Source organism: Hypanus sabinus, chromosome 19 (genome assembly GCF_030144855.1).
Source record: "Hypanus sabinus isolate sHypSab1 chromosome 19, sHypSab1.hap1, whole genome shotgun sequence".
In the NCBI taxonomy this organism is placed as follows: domain Eukaryota; kingdom Metazoa; phylum Chordata; class Chondrichthyes; order Myliobatiformes; family Dasyatidae; genus Hypanus; species Hypanus sabinus.
In genome coordinates, this window is record NC_082724.1 from 65,455,859 (window position 1) to 65,481,149 (window position 25,291).

Below are 25,291 nucleotides of genomic sequence, written 5' to 3' on the forward strand. Positions count from 1 at the left end.
GGCAATTTACATCTTAAAGAAAGAAAGCAAGAACAAGACTGTGCATCTGGCAAAAAAAAATCATACAATTTTTCCCGGCTTGAAATTGAAAGCTCATGTGGAAAATAGAACGTAAGCTAAGGACAGACGTGTCGAAAGTGCGGGTGGTTGGGGTGCGTTTTGAGGCGGCGGGCGGGCGGGCGGCCGGCGCGGCGGCGGCGGTGGTGAGGGAAGGCCATGAGACGGCGCGCTGCTCCGGCTGTCACTGTTGCTGTCGCTGTTGCTGGGCGGACTCACTGGGAAGGAACACAAGGGCGCAGGGGGAAATAAAAACAAGCGAGCTGGAAAGGACACCTCCGCTCCGCGAGTGATGCTGCGCCGGGAGCGGAGATGGAGTTACCGCGGGATCTCGGGTGGTTCTCTGGCCTTCTGGAGAGCGTCGTGTCTTTTTGCAGCGAGTTCGCCCAGGACTGGAGCACCAACGACATGAGGGTCACAATCTTCAAAATCCTCCTGGGTTGGTTGGTTTGCAGCTTGGTGGCCATTCATATGGCATGGAAGTACCACGGGGCTACAGTCAACGACATGTATTACAGGCAAGGTAATGCGAAGGCAGCTCTGCTTTCGGATTTTACTCCGTCAGACGTTTGTGGCATCGAACTCGGGTCAGTGTAATTAAATCCGGGTGTTGCTAATCCTGAACAGGTGACTCAAAACGTTGGTGTCGAATTGCTTAAATTTCTTGTGTTAATTCTCATTATAGATAATTTCTGCTCGGTTATTTATGCTTCCGTCTCTCTCCCTCTTCAACCCTCACTTCAATGACGATCGTGGGCCAATAAGGTTAGATATAAATAGCAGGTAATCTCGCGGAGCAAGAATAATATTTGACAGCAATAAGGAATGTTGTCTCCAGTAATTAATCATGTCGTTTCTACTCGTCTCTTGTTCTCGCTCTCGGAGTAAGATTCAAACATTTTTAAAGTTTTGTGTAGTGTCTACATTCATTATCAAGATGATGATGATCAGCTTCATTGGAGAATATTTCCCCTTTTTTGTTTTAATTTCTGTACTTAGGAATAATTAAGACTTTTTAGGGTTGGATTAAAAAATGGTCTGTTACCAATGAGGAAATTAGTGAACTCTGTTCCTGATTCCTGTTAAATATTTGTTTTAGTGATTATAATCTAATTTTAGATATAGACCTTGAATGTAGTGCAGTCACATTGAGTCAATTTGTTTTTTTAAGTTAAAAACAATGCAGTAATGTTCATACCCTTAGTATGTCCAGCAATATTTGACTACAACCTCTTGGGGAACCTTGGTTTTCAAGAGATATTGAGGCCCTGGTAAAGAAAAATGGAGGTGCATGGCAGGTCTAAGCAATAGGAACAAGTGAGGTGTGTATGAGGTACAAGAAATTCTAGAGAACACTTAAGAAAGAAATCAGGAAGGGTAAAAGAAGGCATGAAATATCTCTAGCAGACAAGACAAAGGAGAATCCTATGGAATTCTACAGATATTTTGAGAGCAAAAGGAATGCTAAGGACAAAATTCTTCCTCTGGAAGACCGGAATGGTAATCCATGTGTGGATCAAAACAGATGGGGGAGATCTCAAATACATTCTTTGAATCTGTATTTACTGTGGAGGTGGATACAGAGTCCATTGAAGTGAAGCAATGCAGCATCATGTTCATGGACTCTGTACAGATTATAGAAGAGGAGGTGCTTGCTACCCTTAGGTAAATCAGGATTGATACATCCTCAGGGCCTGACAAGGTGTTACCTTGGACCTTACAGGAGACAAGTGCAGAAATTGCTGGACCGAGCAGAGATACTTAAATCATCCTTAGCAACAGGAGAGGTACCAGATGATTGGAGGATAGCCAGTGTTGTTCCATTGTTTTAAAAAAAGGCTGTAAACAAAACCAGGAAATTAAATGCTAGTTGGTCTGACGTCAGTTGCAGGAAAGTGATTGGAAGATATTCTAAGGGACCGGATGTAAAGTATTCGAATAAATGTGGACTAATTAAGGATAGTCAGCATGGCTTTGTGCATGGTAGGTCATGTCTAACCAATCTTATGCAGTTTTTGGAGGAAGTTACCAGGAAAGTGAATAAAGGTAAGGCAGTGTATGTTGTCTACATGGACTTCAGCAAGGTATTTGATAAGGTCCTGCATGGGACGCTGGTCAAGAAGGTTCAGTCACTCAGCAATTAAGAATGAGGTAGTAAATTGGATTAGACATTGGCTTTCTGGGAGAAGCCAGAGAGCAGTAGTAGAGGTTGCTTTTCTGACTAGAGGCCTGCAGCTAGTGGTGTGCCGCAGGGATCGGTGCTGAGTCCTTTGTTGACTGCCATCTATGTCAATGATCTGGTTGTTAATGTGGTTAACTGGATCAGCAAATTTGCAGATGATACTAAGATTGGGGGTGTAGTGAGGAAGGATATGGATTGCAGAGGGACCTGCATCAGCTGGAAAAAATGGGCAGAAAATTGCAGACTTTTGTAGGACCAACCAGGGTAGGTCTTACACAGTGAATGGTAGGGCTCTGAGTGTGGTAGAACAGATGGATTTGGGAATAAAGGTACATAATTTGTTGAAATTGGCATCACAGGTAGATAGGATCTTAAAGAAAGCTTTTGGCACATTGGCCTTCATAAATCAATGTCTTGAGTACAGGAGATGGGATGTTACGTTGAAGTTGTATAAAACATTGGTGAGGCCTAATTTGGAGTATTGTGTGCAGTTTTGGTCACCTACCTACAGGAAAGATGTAAATAAGGTTGAAAGAGTGCAGAGAAAATTTACAAGAATGTTGTTGGGTCTAGAGGATTATAAGAAATTATAAGGAAAGATTAAATAGGTTAGGACTGTATTCTTTAAAATGTATAAGGTTGAGAGGAGATTTGATAGAGATGTACAAAATTATGAAGGGTATAGATAAGGTAAATGCAAGCAGGCTTTTTTCCACTGAGGTTGGTTGTATGGCTTAAGGGTGAAAGTTAATAAGTTTAAGGGGAACACAAGAGGAAAACTTCTTCACTTAGAGGGTTGTGAGAGGGTGGAATAAGCTACCAGCACAAGTGGTACATGCGAACTTGATTTCAACACTTAAGAGAAGTTTGGAAAGGTACAAGGATTTTAGGGGTATGGACAGCTATGATCCCAGTGCAGGTTGTTGGGAGTAGCAATTTAAATGGCTTTTGGCATGGAATAGGTGGGCCAAAGGGCCTGTTTCTGTACTGTTCTTCTCTATGACAACAAATTGTTTTTAACAAGTTATTTTACAGAGGGGTATAGCAACCATTTTGAACAAAACATTAGTTCTAGAAGCAAAGGAATAACTGGATAATTTTGTTAGAAATTGCTTGACTTTAACTTTGAAACTTCTATACTTTATTTGCTGGGATCCTCCATTTTGTGTGTGTTGCAATTGGAAATCTTTGTCCATATTGGTACCTGTGACATGAACAGAGAAAGAGACAAGATTCTGCAGTTAGAGTTTGGGGAGATAAGAAAAACTTCTAAAAGCAGAGGCTTTTAAAGTAGTAGTCTGAGAAAATAAGCATTAGTAAAAAAAAATAGTATCAGAGAAATAATACTTCTGGTGAGCTTGAAACACTAGTAAAATTTAAGGACAACAACATCTCACTCAATATCAGCAAAACCAAAGAGCTGATTATTGACTACAGGAGGAGGAAATGTCCATGAGCCATTTCCCAGGAGGTGGAGAGGGTCAGTAACTTTAAATTCATTGTCATTATAATTTCAGAGGATCTGTTCCTGGGACCAACACTTAACTGCCATTATAAACGTGGCAGGGCAGAGGTTCTACCTTCTTAGATATTTGCACAGGCTTAGCATGTCCTCTTTTCTTTTTTTTTCTTTCTACAATATTTTTAAATATTTTTATTCAGAAGAAAAAAAACAAGATTTACAGAGTGCAACACATAGATACATCTCAACATAACCTGTGTACGTTCATATGTTGTAATAAAATTGATCAAAATGTTATAGCATTTCACATAAAGGTAAACCACTCTGTAATCAAAAATTTAAAGATAAGTCATACATCATAAAAGAATTTTTTTTAATATAAGAAAACTCAACCCCCTACCAACTACCAAAGAAAAAAGCTGATGAATGACAATGGATAATTAGAAAAAAAAACCATATTCACTTAAGAAGAGAAGATAAAAATATACATAAAATTCTGTGCACTGTTAAACTTTATAAATTGGAAAAGTAATTTAGGAAAGGTCACTAAATATCATAAACCGATTGTTTCGAATTTAAGACTGAGCAGCGGATCTTTTCTAAATTTAAATAAGAGATAATATCACGTGGCCATTGAAGATGTGTAGGAGGAGTAGACTCCTTCCATTTAAGCAAGATTGCTCTTCTTGCTAAAAGAGAGGTAAAAACTAAAACCTGTAGGTTAGGGGTATTTAAAGTTATATCTTCATTTGCAATGATACCAAACAAGGCAGTAAGGGGATTTGGGTCAAATTGGACCCTAAAATGTTGTGAGAAGGTATGGAATACTTCCTGCCAAAACTTTTCAATCGTAGGGCAAAACCAAAACATATGAACATATTACAAAGTGGAGAAACATTCGGGTAAAAACCGGAGAGCTTCTGTTTAGAAATGTAAGCTCTATGAACCACTTTAAATTGTAGAAGAGAATGACGAACACAGAAAGATGTTTTATTAACCCGTTTAAGAATTTTATTCCATCTATCATCAGAAATCTGACAATTTAGGTCATCCTCCCAAGCTTTTTTATTTTTATCTAAAAAGTCTTGTCTAGAATCAATCAACAAATTATAGATATATATAGATATAGAACCATTAACAGAAGGTTTTAAATTTAAAAGATCGTCCAGTAAATTTTTATCAGGACTTATAGGAAAAGTAACTAATTGGAAACGTAGAAAATCTCTCATTTGAAGGTATCTGTAAAAATGTGTTTTTGGGAGTGCAAATTTATTTGACAATTGGTCAAATGAAGCAAGAGATCCTGAGATAAACGGGTCCCAAAAACACTTAATACCTAGTTCATCCCCATCTTTAAAGACTTTATCAGTCATGGAAGGGATGAAAAAAAATAATTACGGAGAATGGGAGATGATAATGAAAATTTCGCTAAACCAAAAAATTTTCTAAATTGAGACCAGATCCTTAAAGTTTGCTTAACAATTATGTTATCTGTTGTTTTATTTGCTGAAAAAGAAGAGCATGATCCAAGAAGAGAGACAATAGAGGAATTTTTTACAGAATTAACTTCTAAGGAGACCCATGATGGGCAATCTTTACGATAAATATAATAGGACTAGAAAGTATTCCTTATATTGGCAGCCCAATAGTAAAACCTAAAATTGGGTAGGGCTAGTCCACCCATCTCTTTATTTCTTTGTAAGTAAACTTTACTTAAACGAGTTTGTTTATTATTCCAAATATAAGAGGTTAAAATTGAATCTAAATAATCAAAATATGTCTTAGGAATAAAAATAGGTAAGGCCTGAAAAAGATATAAAAATTTAGGAAGAATCTTCATTTTAATCAAATTAATTTGGCCAATTAGGGATAAAGAAAGAGGAGACCATTTAGAAAGCGTCTTTATCACATAATTCAATAAGGGGATTAAGTTTTCTTTAAATAAATTCTTGAAGTTTTTAGTAATTGTTACACCTAGATATGTAAATTGACTTGTAACAACTTGCAATGGAAATTTGGCATTTGATGACATTAGGTCATTTAAAGGAAATAGCTCATTTTTATGTAAGTTCAGCTTATATCCTGAAAAAGAACTAAACTGGGAGATTAAAGAAAGAACCGAAGGTAAAGAAGTTTCAGTGTTAGAGATAAAAAGTAAAATATCATCAGCGTATAATGAAATTTTATGAGACATACCTTCTCTTAGTATACCAGAAATGTCCTTAGATTCTCGAAATGCTATTGCTAAGGGTTCTATAGCTAAAGCAAAAAGTAGAGGACTAAGAGGACAACCTTGTTTAGTTTTCCGCTGTAATTTAAAGGGCTTAGAAATTTGGGAGTTTGTAATAACCGTAGGAGACAAGCAGATTAACCCAACAAATAAAATTAGGCCCAAAATTAAACTTTTCTAAAGTCTTAAAAAGATAATTCCACTCAATCCTATCAAAGGCTTTTTCTGCATCTAAGGATAATATACACTCTGATATTTTTTTGGATGGTGAATATGTCACATTCAATAACCAACATATATTAAAATGTGAGTAATGATTTTTAATAAATCCTGTCTGGTCATGTGATATAATAAATGGTAGAATATTTTCAAGTCTTCATGCTAAGATTTTGGATAAGATTTTTGCATCAACATTTAATAAAGAAATCAGTCTGTATGAAGAACATTCAGCTAGATTTTTTTTTAAGAATAAGAGAAATAAAAGCTTCATAAAAAGATTGAGGGAGTTTACCTGATTTAAAGGTCTCTGATAAAACAGAGGATAAATAAGGTGTAAGTAACGTAATGGAAGTTTTATAAATTTCACATCAGGTCCTGGGGTCTTACCAGAATGTAAAGCATGTATAGCCTCAGCCACTTCTTCATTGGAAATAGGCTGATCTAACTGTGTTAGACTAACAGCAGACAATGTCGGAATGTTGATATTACTGAGAAAAGCATTCATATAGGTATCATCTGAAGAAGAGTCAGACTGATACAACTTAAGGTAAAAGTCTTTAAATACGTTGTTAATTTCAGAATGGTCGGATGTCTTAGTTCCACTATCTTTAAAAATTTCTGTGATTTGATGATTAACTGTAAAAGATTTTAAGCGATTGGCTAATAAATTACCAGTTCTATCCCCGTGAATGTAAAATTGAGTTTTATCTCTCAACAGCTGTCGTTCAATTGGGTAAGTCAGCAGAAGATTATACTTGGATTGGATTTCAATATGCTTATTATACATACTTGGATCTGGAGATAGGGCATACTTTCGATCAAGATCTTTTAATATCGCTGCTAGGTTAGACCTTTCTTTGTCAGCTTTTTTCTTTATATAGGTAGAGTAAGAGATAATTTCTCCATGAATATATGCTTTAAAAGTATCCCAGACTATATTACCAGAAGTATCTCCTTTAAAATTTTCTTTAAAGGAAAAAGTAATATGGTTTTCCAAAAACTTTAGAAAATTTTTATCAGATAACAATGATGTTAAAACACCAACTTCTATTTGGTACAGATTAAACAGGTAATCTTAAAGCCAGAAGCACAGGTGCATGATCAGACAAATCAATCTCCTTATAATCACAGGATCGTACCAGTGGAAGCAAGTTTCTATCTGTAAAAAAAAATCAATCAATCCAAGAGTACATATGATGAACCTGAGAGAAATATGAATATTCCTTTTCTTGGGGGTGTAAAAAATGCCACACGTCAAAAATACCACATTGAGATAAAAAAGATATAAAAAGTAGGACTGATTTATCAGTGACAGGGGTTTTACTTGAAGAGCGGTCTAATATAGGGTCCAGCCAAAAATTAAAATCTCCACCCATCACTGAGGAATACTAATTCAAATCAGGCAGAAAAGAGAAAAGATGTTCAAAGAACGAGGAGTCATCTGTATTTGGAGCGTGTACATTCGCAAATACGATTAGTTTATTCTCAAGACTACCCAAAACAATAACAAAGCGCCCATTTGTATCAGAAATTACATTATGTTGAATAAAGGATACATTCTGATCAAACAGAATAGAGATGCCTCTCGATCTAGATTGAGAGGGTGAGTGGAAATGTATACCCTTACATCCTTTGAAAGAATGTGAAATATCATCTTTACGAATATAGGTTTCTTGGAGAAAGATTATATGAGTTTTAAGTTTCCGGATATAAGAGAAAATCTTATTTCGTTTAACAGGGTTATTTAGACCTTTCACATTAAAACTGAGTATATTAATAAAAGAATCCATCAAGTATTCTTTAGTAATGTATAAAAGGTAATCACAAACATGTAGATAGTGAATAAGTAAAACAGTAAAAACATCCAATCAGCTTTATCGAAGAACCCATCCCCCCCCCCCCCCCCCCCCCCAAAGAGAGAAATCAGCCAAGGGAGGCTGAAGACTAATTCTAACGTTCCCAACCCTACACACACACACACACACACACACACACACACACACACACACACACACACACACACACACACACACACACACACACACACACACACACACACACACACACACACACACACACACAAAATATCAAAGTAAGTAAGTAAAACAGCATATACTCACGGGTGCAAAATAAGAGTAAAGAAACAAATAGATAATTAAAAAGGGTAGTGGTTTAGATAGCTTCCTACATGACTAATTTAAGGCATTCAAGGGAGAGGGAAAAAAAAGGATAGAATGGCAAAATAATGGAAAAAACCAAAAACCAGCAACAAGAAATATAGAATATTGTATACTATTGAAAAACAGTAAAAGACCGAAAGGTATATAAATAATCAAAAGATAGGAAAAAATCTGAGTGAATTTAAGGTAAAGCAAAACACCCTATAGTCTCATTCCTCAGTAATTACTACATGTACACCCTACATAATTACTTTCAGTCAAATTACTAAAAGGAAGGTAAAAATCAACATAACACTGAGAGAATATAACGTTTTGTTTAAAAGGAGCTGCGAAAAACAGCAAAAGAGAAAATGGATGCAGTCTGCCTGCATGTTTTGCATAGTTTGAAAGATAACAAGGCGCCAGTTACTTAATCAAACAAATGATTAAGACTTCGTAAAATCAAGAAACCTTGTTATCATCAAAGCACCAAATACTTGATTGAACACCTGAAATTAAAACATTTAACATAAAACAACTCAAAGTTGAATTTAAGGATGGAGATGTTGTAAAAATTTCTTAGCTTCTTCAGGCTTCGTAAACCAAGAAACCTTATTACCAGAAGTAGTAACCTTGAGTTTACATGGATCTCTGAGAGAAAGGCGACAGCCAAGCTTAAAAAGATCAGACATGACCTCTTTAAAAGCCTGTCTAGCTCTTAGAACTTCCAGTGGATAATCTTGAACAATCTGAAACTGTTGATCACGAAATTGTAATATACGTTTCTTCCTTGATTCACGAAGGATCTGTTCTTTAATCTGGTAGTCATAAAAGCGAATGATAATAGAGCGAGGTTTGGCAGGATCCCAATTAGGCAGGGTAACTCAGTGAACGCGCTCAAATTTTGGTAGTTCCGATAATATATCAGGGAATAAACCTTTCAGCATTTGAGCACAAAAATCAATTACCCTCCAGTTTTTCAGGAAGCCCAAGAATTCTGATATTGCAACTTCAGTTCCCGGTCTCCAAATCTGTAAGTTTCTTCAGTATCGCGTCATATTTTTAAAGTTGTTCCTTAGAAATTTTCTTGAAACCTTCGGTATCCTTCTGCAACACCGGCAAAGATTCTTCGTGTAGCTTAATACAAATTTTGTGGTCATTCACAGCCTGCTGTATACTTCCAAGTTTCCGATTAAGCGTTTTCAGTTCAGATTTAACCAGGTCGAAGGAATTCTGTAACACATCAAACTTGGATTCCAAGTCATCCAGTTTATCCAATTTTTCGAGTTTCTCTGACATTTGTTGAAACATTTCAGTCAAAGTCTCTAAAGTCGTCTCTTTTTTTGACAGCTTTCTACTCATGGTGCTCTCACCAAGATAGGTTTAAACAGCAAAGTAAGCAAATAATTTCGGAGCACGTAGCTAGTGCAACCTACTCCATTATAGCCACCGGAAGTCCTCTAAAACTTAGACAAAATTCTAATGCTGCACAGTGGAGCGTATCCTGTCTGGTTGCATTACGGCCCGGTATTATGGAAACACCAATTCCCATGAATGTAAAAGCCTATGAAAAGTAGTGAATATGGTCCAGGCAATCACACGTAAAGCCCTCTCCACCATTGAGCAGGATCCATCATCAAGAACACCCCCACCCCCAAGATCCAGGCTATGCTCTCACCACCATCTTCTTGCTGTTGCCATTAAGTAGTAGCCTTGAGTCCCACACCACCATATTCAGTAGTAGTTATTAACCTTCAGCCATCTGGCTCCTGAACCAGAAGGTGTGACTTCACTCTGAACTGATTCTACAAACCATGGACTCACTTTTTAGTACTCTACAAATTTTCTATATTTATTAATTATTTATCTACCTACTTACCCACCCACCCAGTTTACCACCTTTTGCGCATTTTTTTTGTGTGCAGTTTTTTGTTGATTCTGTTGTATTTCTTTGTATCTACTATGAATGCCCACAAGAAAATTAATCTCTGGGTAGCATATGGTTACATGTGTACTTCGATAATAAATTTGAACTTTGATAACACAATAGTTTGAAAAAAATTGTAGAATTGAAGGGAGACAATATAATGTTTTTATTTAAAGTATAGATCTTTGAGTATAATTGGCAAGGAACAACCAGTGGATGGGGTGTGTAGGGTATCCATAACAGAATAATAACCATAACCAGGTCACTGAAAGGCAACAAACTGCAAGTACAAAAAGAAAAATTAATAATAAGTAAATTAGCAATAAATATTGAACGTGAGATGAAGATTCCTTGAAAGTGAGTCCATAGATTGTAGGAATTGTTCAATGATGGGGCATGTGAAGTTAATTCCTTCTGGTTAATGAGCCTAATGGTTGAGGGGTAATAACTGGTCCTGAACCTGGTGATGCAGGTCCTGAGGCTCCTATACCACTTTCCTGATGGCAGCAATGAGAAGAGAGCATAACCTGGGTGGTGGAGGTCCCTGATGATGGATGCCGCTTTCCTGCGAGAAGGTTGGAATGTGTGGAATCTGGAGCAGTTTTAAAAATAAAATAATTGCAATTCATACTTTACTAAAGATGTTAGCATCTGTAAAACTTGTTGTGTTATTTACATTAAGTGAAGATACTTGCAGTCTAGATTAGTCCCTGTTTTACAACAAAGTAAGAGCACTTAAATCATTTAGTGATGTTTCTACAATTTGTTCTCTTTTGGATATAGTCATAGAGCACTACAGCACAGAAACAGGTCCTTTGGTTCATTTAGTCCATGCTGAACTATTCTGCCTTGTCCCATTGAACCTCACCTGGAGCATACCCCTCCCATGAAGACCTGATGAAGGGTCTCATCCTGAAGCATCGACTGCTTATTTCCTTCTGTAGATGCTACCCGACTTTCTGTGTTCCTTCAGCATTTTGTGTGTGTTGTATTTCATCTGTCCATTCTCCTAATCTGCCCAAGTCCTCTAGAGACTCCCTCCTTCCTCAACACCACCTGTCCCTCCACCTATCTTTGTATCACTTGATCACAAAGCCATCAATTCCATCATCCAGGTTATTAATTTGTAATGTGTAAAGTTGCAAACCCAACACTGACTCCTGTGGCATACCACCAGTCACCAGCAGCCAATCAGAAAAGGCCCCCCTTTTTATTCCTACTCTGTCTTCTGCCAGTCAGCCAATCTTCTATCCATACTAGTGTCTTTCCTGTAATATATGGGCTCCTATCTTGTTTAGCGACACCTTGTTAAAGGCTTAATGTAGGATGCAGCTTCATGTTGCTTTTGACATGACATACACTGTAGTTGACGATGGTGAATCACTGACGTCCAGTTTCAGCAGCAACCCTTGAATCAAGTTGCTATTTATCAATATTGTTGGTAGGTTTCAGATGGGATCACAGCCAAGATCATTCATTTGGAGTGCCACAGTAGCATGGCAGTTAGCGCGATGCTATTACAACTCAAGGTGTCGAAGTTCAATTCCGTCATCCTCTGTGAGGAGGTTGTTCATTCTTCCATGACCACATAGGTTCCTTCTGGATGCACTAGCTTCATCCCATAGTCTAAAGACATACCAGTTAATATGTTAATTGGTCATTGTAAATTGTCCTGTGCTTAGTCTAGGGTTGAATCAGTGGGTTGCTGGGCAGTGAGCTTCATTAGGCTGGAAGTGCCTGTTCCATGTTGTATCTCTAAATAAATATATAAATCCTAGCCCAATGTCTATACAGATGTGATGTGAACCTCTTTGAAATAACATTGATTTCAGTTACAGCAACACATTCCAAAGTGGTTCAGTCATTTGACTTTATTATTTCTTATTGTCTTCCACCTCTCTTTTGCAGTTGTCTTCTACACCTGACCTCATCCAAAAGAACTTAAGAAATAGAACCTGTTCCATTAATGGGTGATGCACGAACACAATATTACAAACCCCATTTCCAGAAAAGTTGGGATAGTTTCCAAAATGCAATAAAAACAAAAATCTGTGATATGTTAATTCACCTGAACCTTTATTTAACTGACAAAAGTACAAAGAAAAGATTTTCAGTAGTTTTACTGACCAACTTAATTGTATTTTGTAAATATACACAAATTTAGAATTTGATGGCTGCAACACACTCAACAAAATTTGGGACAGAGTTACAATAAGATTGAAAAGTGCACAGAATATTCAAGTAACACCGGTTTGGAAAACTCCACATTAAGCAGGCTAATTGGTAGCAGGTGAGGTATGACTGGGTTTAAAAGTAGTGTCCATCAAAGGCTCAGTCTTTGCAAGCAAGGATGGGTCGTGGCTCACCCCTTTGTGCCAAAATTCGTGTGAGAATTGGTAGTCAGTTCAAAAGGAACATTTCCCAATGCAAGATTGCAGAGAATTTAGGTCTTTCAATGTCTACAGTACATAATATTGTGAAAAGATTCAGAGAATTCAGAGACATCTCAGTGCATAAAGGGCAAGGTCAGAAACCACTGTTGAATGCACATGATCTTTGAGTCCTCAGGCAGCACTGCCCAAGAAACCAATTATAGCCACCTGGGCTCAGGAGTACTTCAGAAAACCATTGTCACTTAACACAGTCCGTCGCTGCATCCAGAAATGCAACTTGAAACTGTATTACGCAAGGAGGAAGCCATACATCAACTCTATGCAGAAACGCCGGCAAGTTCTCTGGGCCCGAGCTCATCTCAGATGGACCGAAAGACTGTGGAACCGTGTGCTGTGGTCAGATGAGTCCACATTTCAGCTAGTTTTCGGAAAAAACGGGTGTCGAGTTCTCCATGCCAAAGATGAAAACGACCATCCTGATTGTTATCAGCAAAAGGCAGCATCTGTGATAGTATGGGGGTGCATCAGTGCCCACGGCATGGGTGAGTTGCATGTATATGAAGGTAACATTGACTCTGAGGCGTATATTAGGATTTTAGAGAGACATATGTTGCCATCAAGGCAACATCTCTTCCCGGGACGTCCATGCTTATTTCAGCAGGATGACACCAGACCACATTCTGCACGGGCTACAACAGCGTGGCTTTGTAGACACAGAGTGTGTGTGCTTGACTGACCTGCTGCCAGTCCAGATCTATCTCCTATTGAAAATGTATGGCGTATCATGAAGAGGAGAATCAGACAACGGAGACCACGGACTGTTGAGCATCTGAAGTCTTATATCAAGCAAGAATGGACAAAATTTCCAATTGCAAATCTACTACAATTAGTATCCTCAGTTCCAAAACGATTAAAAAGTGTTAAAAGGAAAGGTGATGTAACACAATGGTAAACATGCCTCTGTCCCAACTTTTGTTGAGTGTGTTGCGGCCATCAAATTCTAGATTTGTGTATATTTACAAAATACAATTAAGTTGGTCAGTAAAACTATTGAAAATCTTCTCTTTGTACTTTTGTCATTTAAATAAAGTTTCACATGAATTATCATATCACAGATTTTTGTTTTTATTGCATTTTGGAAAATATCCCAACTTTTCTGGAAATGAGGTTTGTATTTAACAGAAGTCTTTTCCATCATGATGGAATTCAAAAAACACACTGAACATGTCAGGCAGGATTTTCACCATTTCTCGTTTCTATTTCAGGTTTCCAGCATTTACCAGTTATTTTGATTTTTTTCATTAAAGATCTGTTGATCACATTTGCCATTCCATTGTAGTATTAGAAAGAGCAATGGAAACCATGCTGTTTGGAGAAGTACGTGTATATGCTTCTCTGGCTTATTTGAGCCATTGAATTAATTTTCAGGTGTTTTAGGTTGGTAAATGTTGACTCTTGTAAGCAATTTAGGAAAATATTGCAGGTATTTGACAGCAGTTTTTGTATTTTTCAATGAGTCAAGATTAACAACTTATATATTTTTTGAAGTTTTCCACTTGTGGATGTGTTACCAGAGAAATACCATAAAAATGAGTAACATCTTCTTTTGAAAAATGGTCAGAAGGTCAGATAGATAAAATTGAAAATTATGGCATTTTTTTCCCCCTGAGGAACAAATGTTTAAAATGTTTCTTTTGCAGGGAGTGGAGGTCAGAATGGTGGTACTCCAGATGGATCCTCAAACTTTACTCCCTGGTATGTTTCATTAGTCCAAATGTTGGCAATGCTGTTCAGGCATATATAGTAAACTAAATGAATTCATTCTGAACTTGATCAAAAAGATTCTTCCTAATGAGATCCACTTCGTTAAACAAATCAAATAGGAATCACATTTGTGATTATTTTATCTTCCTTATCCTCACATGAACTGTAATATCTATTGCCTCTCTGTAAATTAAACATAAGCTATGGATTAAATTAGTAAGTTTCCTCAACTTAGGCACTGGATAAAACTCCTCAGAGTTTAACAAGTAAATGTTAATAGATAAAATTATAACAGGACATAGTTCAATTGGGAAATTGAGCAATGGAATGGTAGATGGAATTTAACTCTGCAGATGCAAAGCGATACACTTCGGCAAGTTAACTCAAGGCAGGAGAAACAGTGAATGGCAGAGCCCTAGGAAATATTGTAAAACAGATCTTTGAGTGCATGTCCATAGTTCCACACAGATAGACAGGATTTTGAAGACCATAAGACATAGGAGCAGAATTAGGCCACTTGGCCCATCGAGTCTACTCTGCCATTCATTCATGGTTGATCTTTTATTTTCCCCTCATCAGCCCCACTTCCTGGCCTTTTTCCCCATAGGCTTTGATGCCATGGCCAATCAAGAACTTATCAATCTCTGCCTTAAATACATCCAACTACCTAGCCTCCACATATGCCTGTGGTAACAAATTTCACAAATTCTCCACCCTCTAGCTAAGGCAATTTTCTGCATCTCTGTTTTAAATGAGTGCCCTTCTATTCTGAGGCTGTGCCCTCTTGCCCTAGACTTCCCCACCATGGGAAACATCCTTTCCACATCTGCTCTCTCTAGGTGTTTTAACATTTTGAAAGATTTCAATGAGATTCCCCCCCCCCCGCCCCCCCATCCTTCCAAATTCCAGCGAGTACAGGCCCAGAGCCATCAAATGTTCCTCAGATGATAACCATCCTTGTGAATTTTCTGTGAACCCTCTCCAATGCCAGCACATCTTTTCTTAGATTTTTTTTTGTGTGCCATACTCTGCCAGAGCCTCGGCGACCACTTTTTTCAAAGTGGTTATCTTGGAGGAAAAATTCTGTGAGTGGTTCACCATGTACTTCTCACATTTTCTTAGATAAGGAGCCCAAAACTGTTCATAATACACAAGGTGAGGCCTCACCAGTGGCTTATAAAGCCTCAGCACCGCATTCATGCTCTTATATTCTCCACCTCTTGAAATGAATGCAAACATTGCATTTTGTCTTCCTCATCACCAACACAACCTTCAAGTTAACCCTTTAGGGTGTTCTGCACGAGGACCCCTGTCCCTTTGCATCTCAGATTTTTGGATTTTCCCCTTTTTAGAAAATAGTCTGCACATTTATTTCTTATACCAAAGTGCATGATCATGCATTTTCCAAAATTGTATTTCATTTTCCACTTTCTTGCCCATTCTCCTAATCTGTCGAAGTCCTCCTGCAGACTCTTGTTTCCTCAACAAACTTAGCAACAAAGCCATGTATTCCGTCATCTATATCACTGATATACAGCATAAAAAGTAGTGGTTCCAACACTGACCCCTGCAAAACACCACTAGTCACTGGTAGTCAATGCTGTAACCATGCTAGTAACTTTACTGTTAAGTCATGGGCTCTTAACTTGGTAAGCAGCCTCCTGTGTGGCACCTTGTCAAAGGCCTTCTGAAAATCCAAATATACAACATGCACTGCATCCCCTACTTGTAATCTTCTCAAAGAATTCCAACATGTTTATCAGGCAAGATTTTCCCTTAAGGGAACCATGCTGACTTTGTTCTGTCTTGTCCTGTGTTACCAAATACTACATAGCCTCATCCTTAACAAGTGACTCCAGATTCTTCCCAAGCACTGAGGTCTGGCTAACTGGTCTATAAATTCCTTCCTCCTTTCTTAAAGAGTGGAGTAACATTTGCAATTTTCCGGTCCTCCAGCACCATGCAAGAGTCCAAAAATTCTTGGAAGATCTTTACTAATGCTGCCTCAATTTCTATCAGTAGTGAAATTGTACCTCTTTTAGAACCCTAAGGTACAGTTTATCTGGTCTCGTTGACTTGTGTACCTTTCAGCTTTTTGAGCACTTTCTCCCTTGTAATAGTAAATGCACTCACTTCTCTTCCCTCACACCCTTTAACATGCGGCACTCTGCTAGTGTCTTCAACAGTGAAGACTGATGCAAAATACTCATTTAGTTCATCTGTCATCCTCTTGTCCCCTGTTATTATTTTTCCAGCATTTTCTAACAACCCTATATCCACTCTCATCTAGGTACTTGAAAAAGATTTTATCTACCTTGATGTTGTTTGCTAGCTTACTTTCATATTTCATCTTTTCTCTCCTAATGATTCTTTTAGTTGCTTTCTGTAGGGTTTTAAAAACTTGCCCATTCCTCTGTCTTCTCACTAATTTTTACTTTGTTGTATGCCTGTCTTTTGCTGTACATTAGCTTTGACTTCCCTTGTCAGCCATGGTTGTACTATTTTTCCATTTGAGTATTTCTTTGTTTTTGGAATACATCTATCCTGCACCTTACTCATTTTTCCTAGAAACTCATGTCATTGTTGCTCTGCTATCATCCTTGCCAGCACCTGCTTTCAATTTATTTTGGCCAACTCCTCTCTCTTACCAATGTCATTTCCTTTACTTCACTGAAATACCACTATGTCAGACTTTACTTTCTCCCTATCAGGTTTCAAGTTGAACTCAATCATATCATGATCACTGTTTCCTAGGAATTCCTTTACCTCAAGCTCTCTACTTGCCTCTGGTTCATTACATTACACCCAATCCAGTATAGTTGATCCCCTAGTAGACTTAATGACAAACCATCTTTAAGACTACTCGTAGGCATTCAACAAATTCACTCTCTTGCGATCCATAAGATTTAGGAGCAGAATAGGCCATTTGGCTCATCGAGTCTGTTCTGCCATTAAATCATGGGCTGATCCAATTCTTCCAGTCATCCCCACTCCCCTGCTTTCACCCCATACCCTTTGATGCCCTGGCTAATCAAGAACCTATCTATCTCTGCCTTAAATACACCCAATGACATGGCCTCCACAGCCGCTCGTGACAACAAAATCCACAGATCTAACACCTTATGACTAAAGTAATTTCTCTGCGTCTCATTTCTAAAAGGATGTCCTTCAATCCTGAAGTCGTGCCCTCTTGTTCTAGAATCCCCTATCATGGGAAATAATTTTACCATATCTAATCTGTTCAGGCCTTTTAACATTTGGAATGTGTCTGAGATCCCCTCTCATTCTCTTGAACTCCAGGGAATACAGCCCAAGAGCTGCCAAATGTTCCTTATACGGTAACCCTTTCATTCCTGGAATCATTCTTGTGAATCTTCTCTGAACCCTCTCCAATGTCAGTATATCCTTTCTAAAATAAGGCGCCCAAAACTGCACAGAGTTTATAGAGTGCCTTATGGAGCCTCAACATCACATCTCGGCTGTTGTATTCTATACCTCTAGAAATGAATGCCAACATTGCATTCACCTTCTTCACAACTGGGTTAACCTGCAGGTTAACCTTTAGGGTATCCTGCACAAGGACTCACAAGTCCCTTCGCAATGCTGCATTTTGAATTCTTTCCCCATCTAAATAATAGTCTGCCCATTTATTTCTTCCACCAAAATGCATGACCATACACTTTCCAACATTGTATTTCCTTTGCCACTTCTTTGCCCATTCCCCTAAACTAGTGGTTGCCAACCCGTCGATTGCGATTCACTGGTCGATCTTTGAGACTTTCCCAGTAGATCCCGAGGGGAAAAGAAATGAAAAATAAATACACAAATACTCTTGAGAGATTGTTTCTGGGTTGTCGGGTTTTAGTTCTGTTCTTTCTGCCCAGTGCGCATGCGTGTAGCTCCCTCGCACTACACAGTGTAATTCAGTGGTCCCCAACCACTGGACCGTGAGGAAACGATATGTGTCAGCTGCACCTTTCCTCATTCCCTGACACGCCCACTGTTGAACTTGAACGCACGCGAGGTCATCAGTCGCCTAAACGCAGTGATACCCTCGCGCAGCCGGTGGAAAGTGCTGTTGTTACTGGCTTGGAGCACAGATAGATGGGCTCTGCCTCTGAACCTGTTCAGCACACCAAATGTTCATGGGGAACCCGGTGCTAAAATATTCATAGATGACCTAATTCAGGCTCAGGGTTTGGTAAATAGCAGAGCAGCTACCTCGCTGCGATCTACTGAAAGTCATCCCCCCAGCCAAACTTTTGTCGGCTGATAGATCCTACAAGGGGGGGGGGGGGGGCGGGCACACGCCCTGTTGCACTCCTCGCTCAGTCGCTTGCTCTCTCCAGACTGCGACTGCCGCGGCCTCGGTATGGGGACCTCTGGCCCTGACCTTGTCCTCTCACCCCAGCCACACCCGGCCAAGGCATCTGGCGGTGGGCCGGCAGGAGGTTGCAGTTCGGGCCCGGAGGCTGTCTAATGAGGCAATGAGGCACTCAAAGCTGCTTCAGCACCTTGAGTCCAAGCACCCTGCACATAAAGACAAACCCGTTGAGTTTTTTCAGCAGAAAAAAAATGTGAGCAAGCGGGACAGAAGCTAAGTGCTGAGAGCCACGAAAACTAAATTGCGGAATAGACTGGACATAAGAAACCTGCTTCAAGTATCTCTGTATTCCGGTCGTGTTTAACACCCCCCCCATCCCCCGTCAGCCAGTCCGCAAGAATATTGTCAATATTAAACAGGCCTGCAATGCAAAAAAGGGCAGGTACCCCTGGTGTTTATACATTATTTCTAATTCCGGGTTGCGGGGTTTTACTTCCGGTCTTTTCTCCCCGGTGCGCATGCGTGTAACTGATCGATCTGGGGTTGATCTTGCCTTTCACTGAGGCCGAGGTAGGGGCTTAATAAGGTTGGTGACCACTACCCTAAACTATCTAAGCCTCTCTACAGGCTCTCTGTTTCCTCAACACTACCTGCTCCTCCACCTATCTTCGTATCATTGACAAATTTAGCCACAAATCCCTTAATACTGTAGTCCAAATCATTGACGTACATCGTAAAAAGTAATGGCCCCAACACCAACCGCTGTGGAACTCCACTGGTAACCGGCAGCCAGCCAGAATAGGATCCCTTTATTCCCACTTTCTGTTTTCTGCCAACCAGCCAATGCTCCTCCCATGGTAGTAACCTTCCTCCAATACAATGTAACCTTGGATATTCAGTTCTGAACTACAACCAACTTTGAGCCGTGATTCAGTGATGGCTACAACATCGAACTCGACCATCTGTAAAAGTGCAACAAGATCATCCACCTAATTTCTTATACTCCATGCACTGAGATATAACACTTTGAGTACTGTATTTGCTACCCTTTTTAATTCTGCATCCCTAATGCACTGATACTCACCCTGCTAGCTGGGATTTTGTCTTATCTTCTGACAGTCTGACTGCAGGCTATCTTTGCTTTATTACCATCTGTCCTATCCTGAGTCCCATCACTCCATTTCCCACCCCTCTGTCAAATTAGTTTAAACCGTCCCCAACAGCTCTATTGAACCTGCCCACGAAAATATTGGTGTCCCTTGGGTTCAGGCGCAATCCGTCACTTTTGTACAGGTCATACCTCCCCCAGAAGAGATCCCAATGTTCCAAGAACCTGAAGCCCTGCCCCCTGCACCAACTTCTCAGCCACACATTAATCTGCCAAATCATCCTGTTTCTATCCTCACTGGCGCGTGGCACAGGTAGCAATTACTACCGTGGAGGTCCTGCCTCTCGGTATTCTGCCTAGCTATCTAAATTCTCTCTTCAGAACCTCTTTGCTTTTCCTTCCTATATCATTGGTACCAATATGTACCAAGACATCTGGCTGCTCTCCCTCCCCCTCCAAAGTGCTGAGGACATAATCTGGACATGTCCCTGACTCTGGCACCTGGGAGGCAATATACCATCCAGTTGTCCTGTTCACGTTCACAGAATCTCATATCAATTCCTCTGACTATTGAGTCCTCTATCTCTACTGCTCCCCTCTTTCCCTTTTGCACCATGGACTCATGGTGCCAGTAACCTGGTCTCCATGGCATGCCCCGGGAGGTCATACCCCACAACATATCCAAGATGGTACAGTATATTTGTTATAAGGGGAATGACCACAGGGATGCCTATTCACTTTCCCATTCCTTCTCCTGACAGTCACCTAGCTACCTGTCTCCCGCAACTTAGGGGTGACTATTTCCTTGTAACTCTGATCGATGATCTCTTCACTCTCTTGTACAAACCAAAGCTCCAGATCCCTAACACAGTCTTCAAAGAGTTGCAGCTGATGCATTTCAAGCAGATATAGTCCCCTGGGAGTCTTATCCCTTCTGTACTTTTATTCCCTTCTCTGCCACTGATTGGGCCGTTGAAAGAAGGCATATGGCATGCTTGCCTTTGTGGGCTGAAACATTGAGAGCAAAAATTGAGATGTCATGTTACTGTTTTACAAAGCATCGGTTACGTTAACTGTTTGAAGAACAGAAATAATATGTTTAGCGTAGAATGGGTGCAGAAAGATTCACAAAGATGTTGGCCGGATGGAGGAGTTAGAAAGAGAGGTTTGACTAGGCTGAGTCTGTTTTCTCTGGAGTAAAGAAAGCTGAGAGTTAACATTATCAAAGTGTATAAGATTAAGAGTTGTAGGTAAGTTGATAGACCATGATACAGATGCCTAAAACTAAATTGAAGAGTTTAAACAGGATTTAGGTGGTATATATTTCCTAGAAAGTAGTTGGTATCTAGAATGAGCTGCCAGAGAAGGTGGTCGGGGGCAGGAACAACATTTAAGAGGCATCTGGGCAGTACTTGAAAGTAATGCAAGCTAGTGGGATGAGTATAGTTAGTAACTATGGCTGGAATAGAAACAGTGAATCAAAGTGCTTGTTTCTATGTTGTGATGGCTCTGATTATGAGCTAATTAAACTGTGGTAACTTTTGGTCATTTCATTCCTTTGCATTTTCAATTGATACCAAGAGTGCCATAACTCAAACCTTTTATCTCTATGATGAAGTCAAATGAAAATCCCTTCCCACTCAATTCTTACGAACAACAAAACCAGAAAAGATTTGCAAGCAAAATTGATCTTTGCTCTTGTGTCACAAAGCTTTTTTACTAGGCAGCAGTGTAACCAAGGACCTGTGGTAAATTAGATTGCAGATATAGTAAGACTGCTACTTATTTGCTGTAACGCCATTCATCTGAAGGAAAGGGAAATGGACTTGATTTTTCTTTATCATTACCCTTTTTAACATCCATTGCAGAAGACTAAATGGAGTCAACTTTTTAGGTAACTGTCAGCAGGTGTAATCCATCTTAACAGTTTTTGTGATCTATGATTTTTTTTTGTTCTTTTAGGGAAGATGCAAGTGGCAAGTCAATGAAAAGTCACAGAGAGTGAGTGGTGTAGCTGCGACATGCACTAGTGTGCGATGTGGAGAGAAGATGATGTGAACCTGGAAACTCATGCTGCTCTTTGGGTGCTAGGCTCATCAAAGTTTCAAGTACTGTGGCCCAATAACCTAATGTGCCATTTGTGACTCAGTGCCATTAATGTGCTTTTCTTTTGTAATATTCTTAGGCTTTGCTGAGTGGTCACTTGTATCAGGGAAAGTTTGTATTGTTTTAAGAAAAGCCATGGTCAGATATGTTCATCTTGAGCAGGGAATTGACTTAATCAGTTAAGAACCAGTTGCACAGAAGAATATGTTTAATTACTAGCCTGACAATGAAAATTCCAAAAAAAATCTGATGGATTTTGTGGTGTTGCCCATGTCACTGGTGACATGCAGCCCTAATGAAAAGTGCATGAATCAGCATTTGGAATATCAAGGATCTGCAATCAGTTTTTCTTTCAGTTATGTTTTAAGAAGCCAGACTACTAAACTATTCCAGACAAGCAATAGATTGATTTGCTAGAGATTCTTGAAAAGAGATATTATTAAACATTCACTTGTAAATTAGAGCATGTTAAAATTTTAATAAATAATACACTACTGAATTTTATTTTGATATCTATATACAGACAAGTACCCTTTGGAACAGAAGGATGAAAGAAAAATGGAGGGCTATGTGCAAGGGAAGTGATCTTTAAATAGGACTTTTAAAATCTGATGAAGCTGAAAATGTTATTAACAGAATATTGGATTGACATTTGAGGGACTGGATGTAATGTAAATTTACAGACATAATGCAAAGGTACTGAATGAGTCTGTATCTCAAGTCTACACTTAACAAAGCTCCTGTCATTTGAAGATGGGTGTACAATCTACTAGGGAATAAATATCTCACATTTGAAATTTGCAATTGCTCACAAAGAAAAAACAAAGTTCTTCAGACACTCAAGCAGCGTACATGAGACCATCAGACATATGAGCAGTATTAAGCCATTCAAGTCTTCACCATTTGATCATGGCTGATTCATTTCCCTCTCAACCCCATTCTCCTGTGTTTTCCCCATAACCTTTCACACCCTGACATATCAAGAACCTATCAACCAAGAACCTTAAATACATCCATTGACCTGGCCTCCACAGCTGCCAGTGGCTACAAATCCCACAAACCCTCTGATGAAAGAAATTCCTCTTTGTCTTTGTTCAAAATTGACGTTCCTCTACTCTGAGACTGTGTCCTCTGGTCCTAGACTCGCCTTACTATAGGATACATCCTCTGCACGTCCACTCTATCCAGGTCTTTCAATATTCAGTGGGTTTCAGCAGGAGGTGTCTGTTCAGGAGGGAGGTGAAGTGACTCTGGAGTGATCCATTTGCTTGTTAGCCAAATGATTTACTAACTAGCTTTTCATTATGTACATTATTCTACCTGTTTAGGAAGTGGGTACTTGTATGCATTGAAAGTAGCCTTTGGCCATGAGCCTAAACTGAAGGAAGATAATTTTCCACAGAAATACTCAACTCTAAGTGGAGAATGAGAATACATATTAAAATTAAATTAAATTAACATATGTTGGTGCAGATGATTCTCTGCAATTAACATTTACATTTTTGGAATTAATTCTTGAAGAAAGAAAAGGTAAACTTTCATCCTCACTAAAGGTACTTGGACTGAGAGCAAATATGAAGTCTACTTCAATGTAATTGCTTCTGCTAGCCTGCTGAAATAAGGATCTAATGTTTCAATTATGAATTAATATTTTTGTTTACATATTGCTTAGAAAAGCAGTAAAAAATTGAAGGAGCAGGTTTGAGGTACTATAATATTTTCTAATTTTATTTTATGGTACTTGGTTTGTGAGTGTGATCTGCCTACACCCTCCTACCTAACACCACCACTATAAATCAGAACAAGTGGGAATTGAGTGCAGGTGGAATGTTAGTAATCTATTATATGTAGCTGGAGAACCTGGCTGATGGAATGGGACTGAGAGATGACATTCGATCAAAGAATTACAGATATATCTAGTGTAATATCCATTCTTCCCACCTGACTGGCAAAATAAACATTTAGGTTGGGACAATATTCAATTGATCTGCTGTAAATTACACACAGGATTTTGTCAATGCTATCACCTGCACTGGACTATGACTCCAATTGGCATCCATGGAATAACCAATTGAAAAAACCATCAATCCACTCCTGGCCTGTGATAGGCAATGCCGAAAGGAGAGAATTCTTTACTCTCTAATAACATAAAACTATTTTCTTACAATGATATTCAACTATTTTGCTTGTTTTCACCTTCAATTTTTACTTTTAAAAATCTTATTTTTTCCTCTCTGGAACCTTTACATGGGTCAATTATTTTGTGTACTCTCACATTACTGGGTGGGCAAAGTTATATCAATGTTAGTTTCTTTGTTCCCATTGTACACAAATGCATTCTCCAGGGGTATCGACAGCAATTAAGAGATGTGTCTTGTACTGCTAATCCTTTATCTTCCATTCTCTGCCCTACACCAACCCGTTCTTGCTTGCTCAAGATGTAGTTGCATTTCATCAGCCTTGATCTGTATGTAGTGCATAGTTTAACAAGGTAATTATTTGTATTCTGCTCCCATAGGGAAACACCCCACCAAGAACCACTACAAGAACACTGTGTGATACCCCTTCGACCCTCTTTTTCCACTGTCTCTTGTGAAGCATAATGAGAGAAAGTGATTTCAGGCTTTTGTCAAGGCTTCTGTTGAAGTGACTACCAAAAGCAGATCATGGAGATTGCATTTTTTGCTTATTTGTGGAGGGAAGAATGTGGCCTCCTGTATAAGACAGGCATTATTGGGTACTCTAATCCTTGAGTGTATTACAGTATCTGAGCATTCACCATGTTTGTGTGTGTTCAGGGGGTGTGGGTGCGATGGATGCCTTCCCATTTATCACCATCTTCAGTCCTGGTTCAGTAGATGCTGTTTAACAGTTAATGCTGTTAAAATGGCTGGAAAAAAAAGTATAGGCTAACCATTTTACCACTGAAATGATTTTTGTTTTTCAACTTGTATTTGTTATTTATCTTTGTTTATCCCCCAGATTGCAGTGAAAATGTTGAAACGCCTGATTGGAAATGCAGTATCCAAATGGTAGTCTTACAACAACAGATCCTGAGCTTGTTGTACTGAAGTGATGTATGTTCTACCTAAAGACCTTTTTTAATAGAAATGTTTTGTATATAAACAGTACATTTTGTAAATCACTGTGATCCATAAATCAGACAACCTTTGTAAATTTGTGCCCCTAATGTTAATTAACTTATTTATGTCTGAACATGTAAAGGCTTCCCTAATGCTGTGTATTCAAAAAAAATCTGCTGTAAGTGTGTATATTTGTACATTTAGCATACAATTTTTTTTTTGGTGGGACACTATTTGATTATGTTTTAAATATATTAAAAGCAGTTGCAGAAGCAGA

The 25,291-nt window shown here is 38.9% G+C and overlaps 2 protein-coding genes across 7 annotated transcripts in view; one reads left to right on the plus strand and one right to left on the minus strand.

Moving 5' to 3' along the window:
• LOC132377996 (transforming protein RhoA) overlaps window positions 1–511 on the minus strand; it is a 123,947-nt gene extending 123,436 nt beyond the window's left edge. Inside the window, exon 1 of the mRNA XM_059944569.1 lies at window positions 380–511. The gene's annotated coding sequence lies outside the window, so the exon portion shown is untranslated. The remainder of the gene's footprint in view (window positions 1–379) is intronic.
• On the plus strand, window positions 124–25,291 carry tcta (T cell leukemia translocation altered). 6 transcript variants are annotated; one of them, XR_009506862.1, is made up of 5 exons: window positions 124–580; window positions 6,869–6,994; window positions 14,330–14,384; window positions 21,788–21,933; window positions 24,914–25,291. XR_009506862.1 is itself a non-coding variant. In XM_059944571.1 (5 exons), exons 1-5 carry the CDS (start codon window positions 370–372, stop codon window positions 24,921–24,923), a joined length of 441 nt encoding a protein of 146 aa, XP_059800554.1. In that variant the 5' UTR covers window positions 124–369; the 3' UTR covers window positions 24,924–25,291. The 6 variants fall into 6 exon arrangements, 4 of the variants coding, with proteins under 4 accessions (XP_059800554.1, XP_059800557.1, XP_059800556.1 ...); XM_059944571.1 differs by having other exon boundaries at window positions 21,788–21,826; XR_009506863.1 differs by lacking the exon at window positions 6,869–6,994 and having other exon boundaries at window positions 124–575.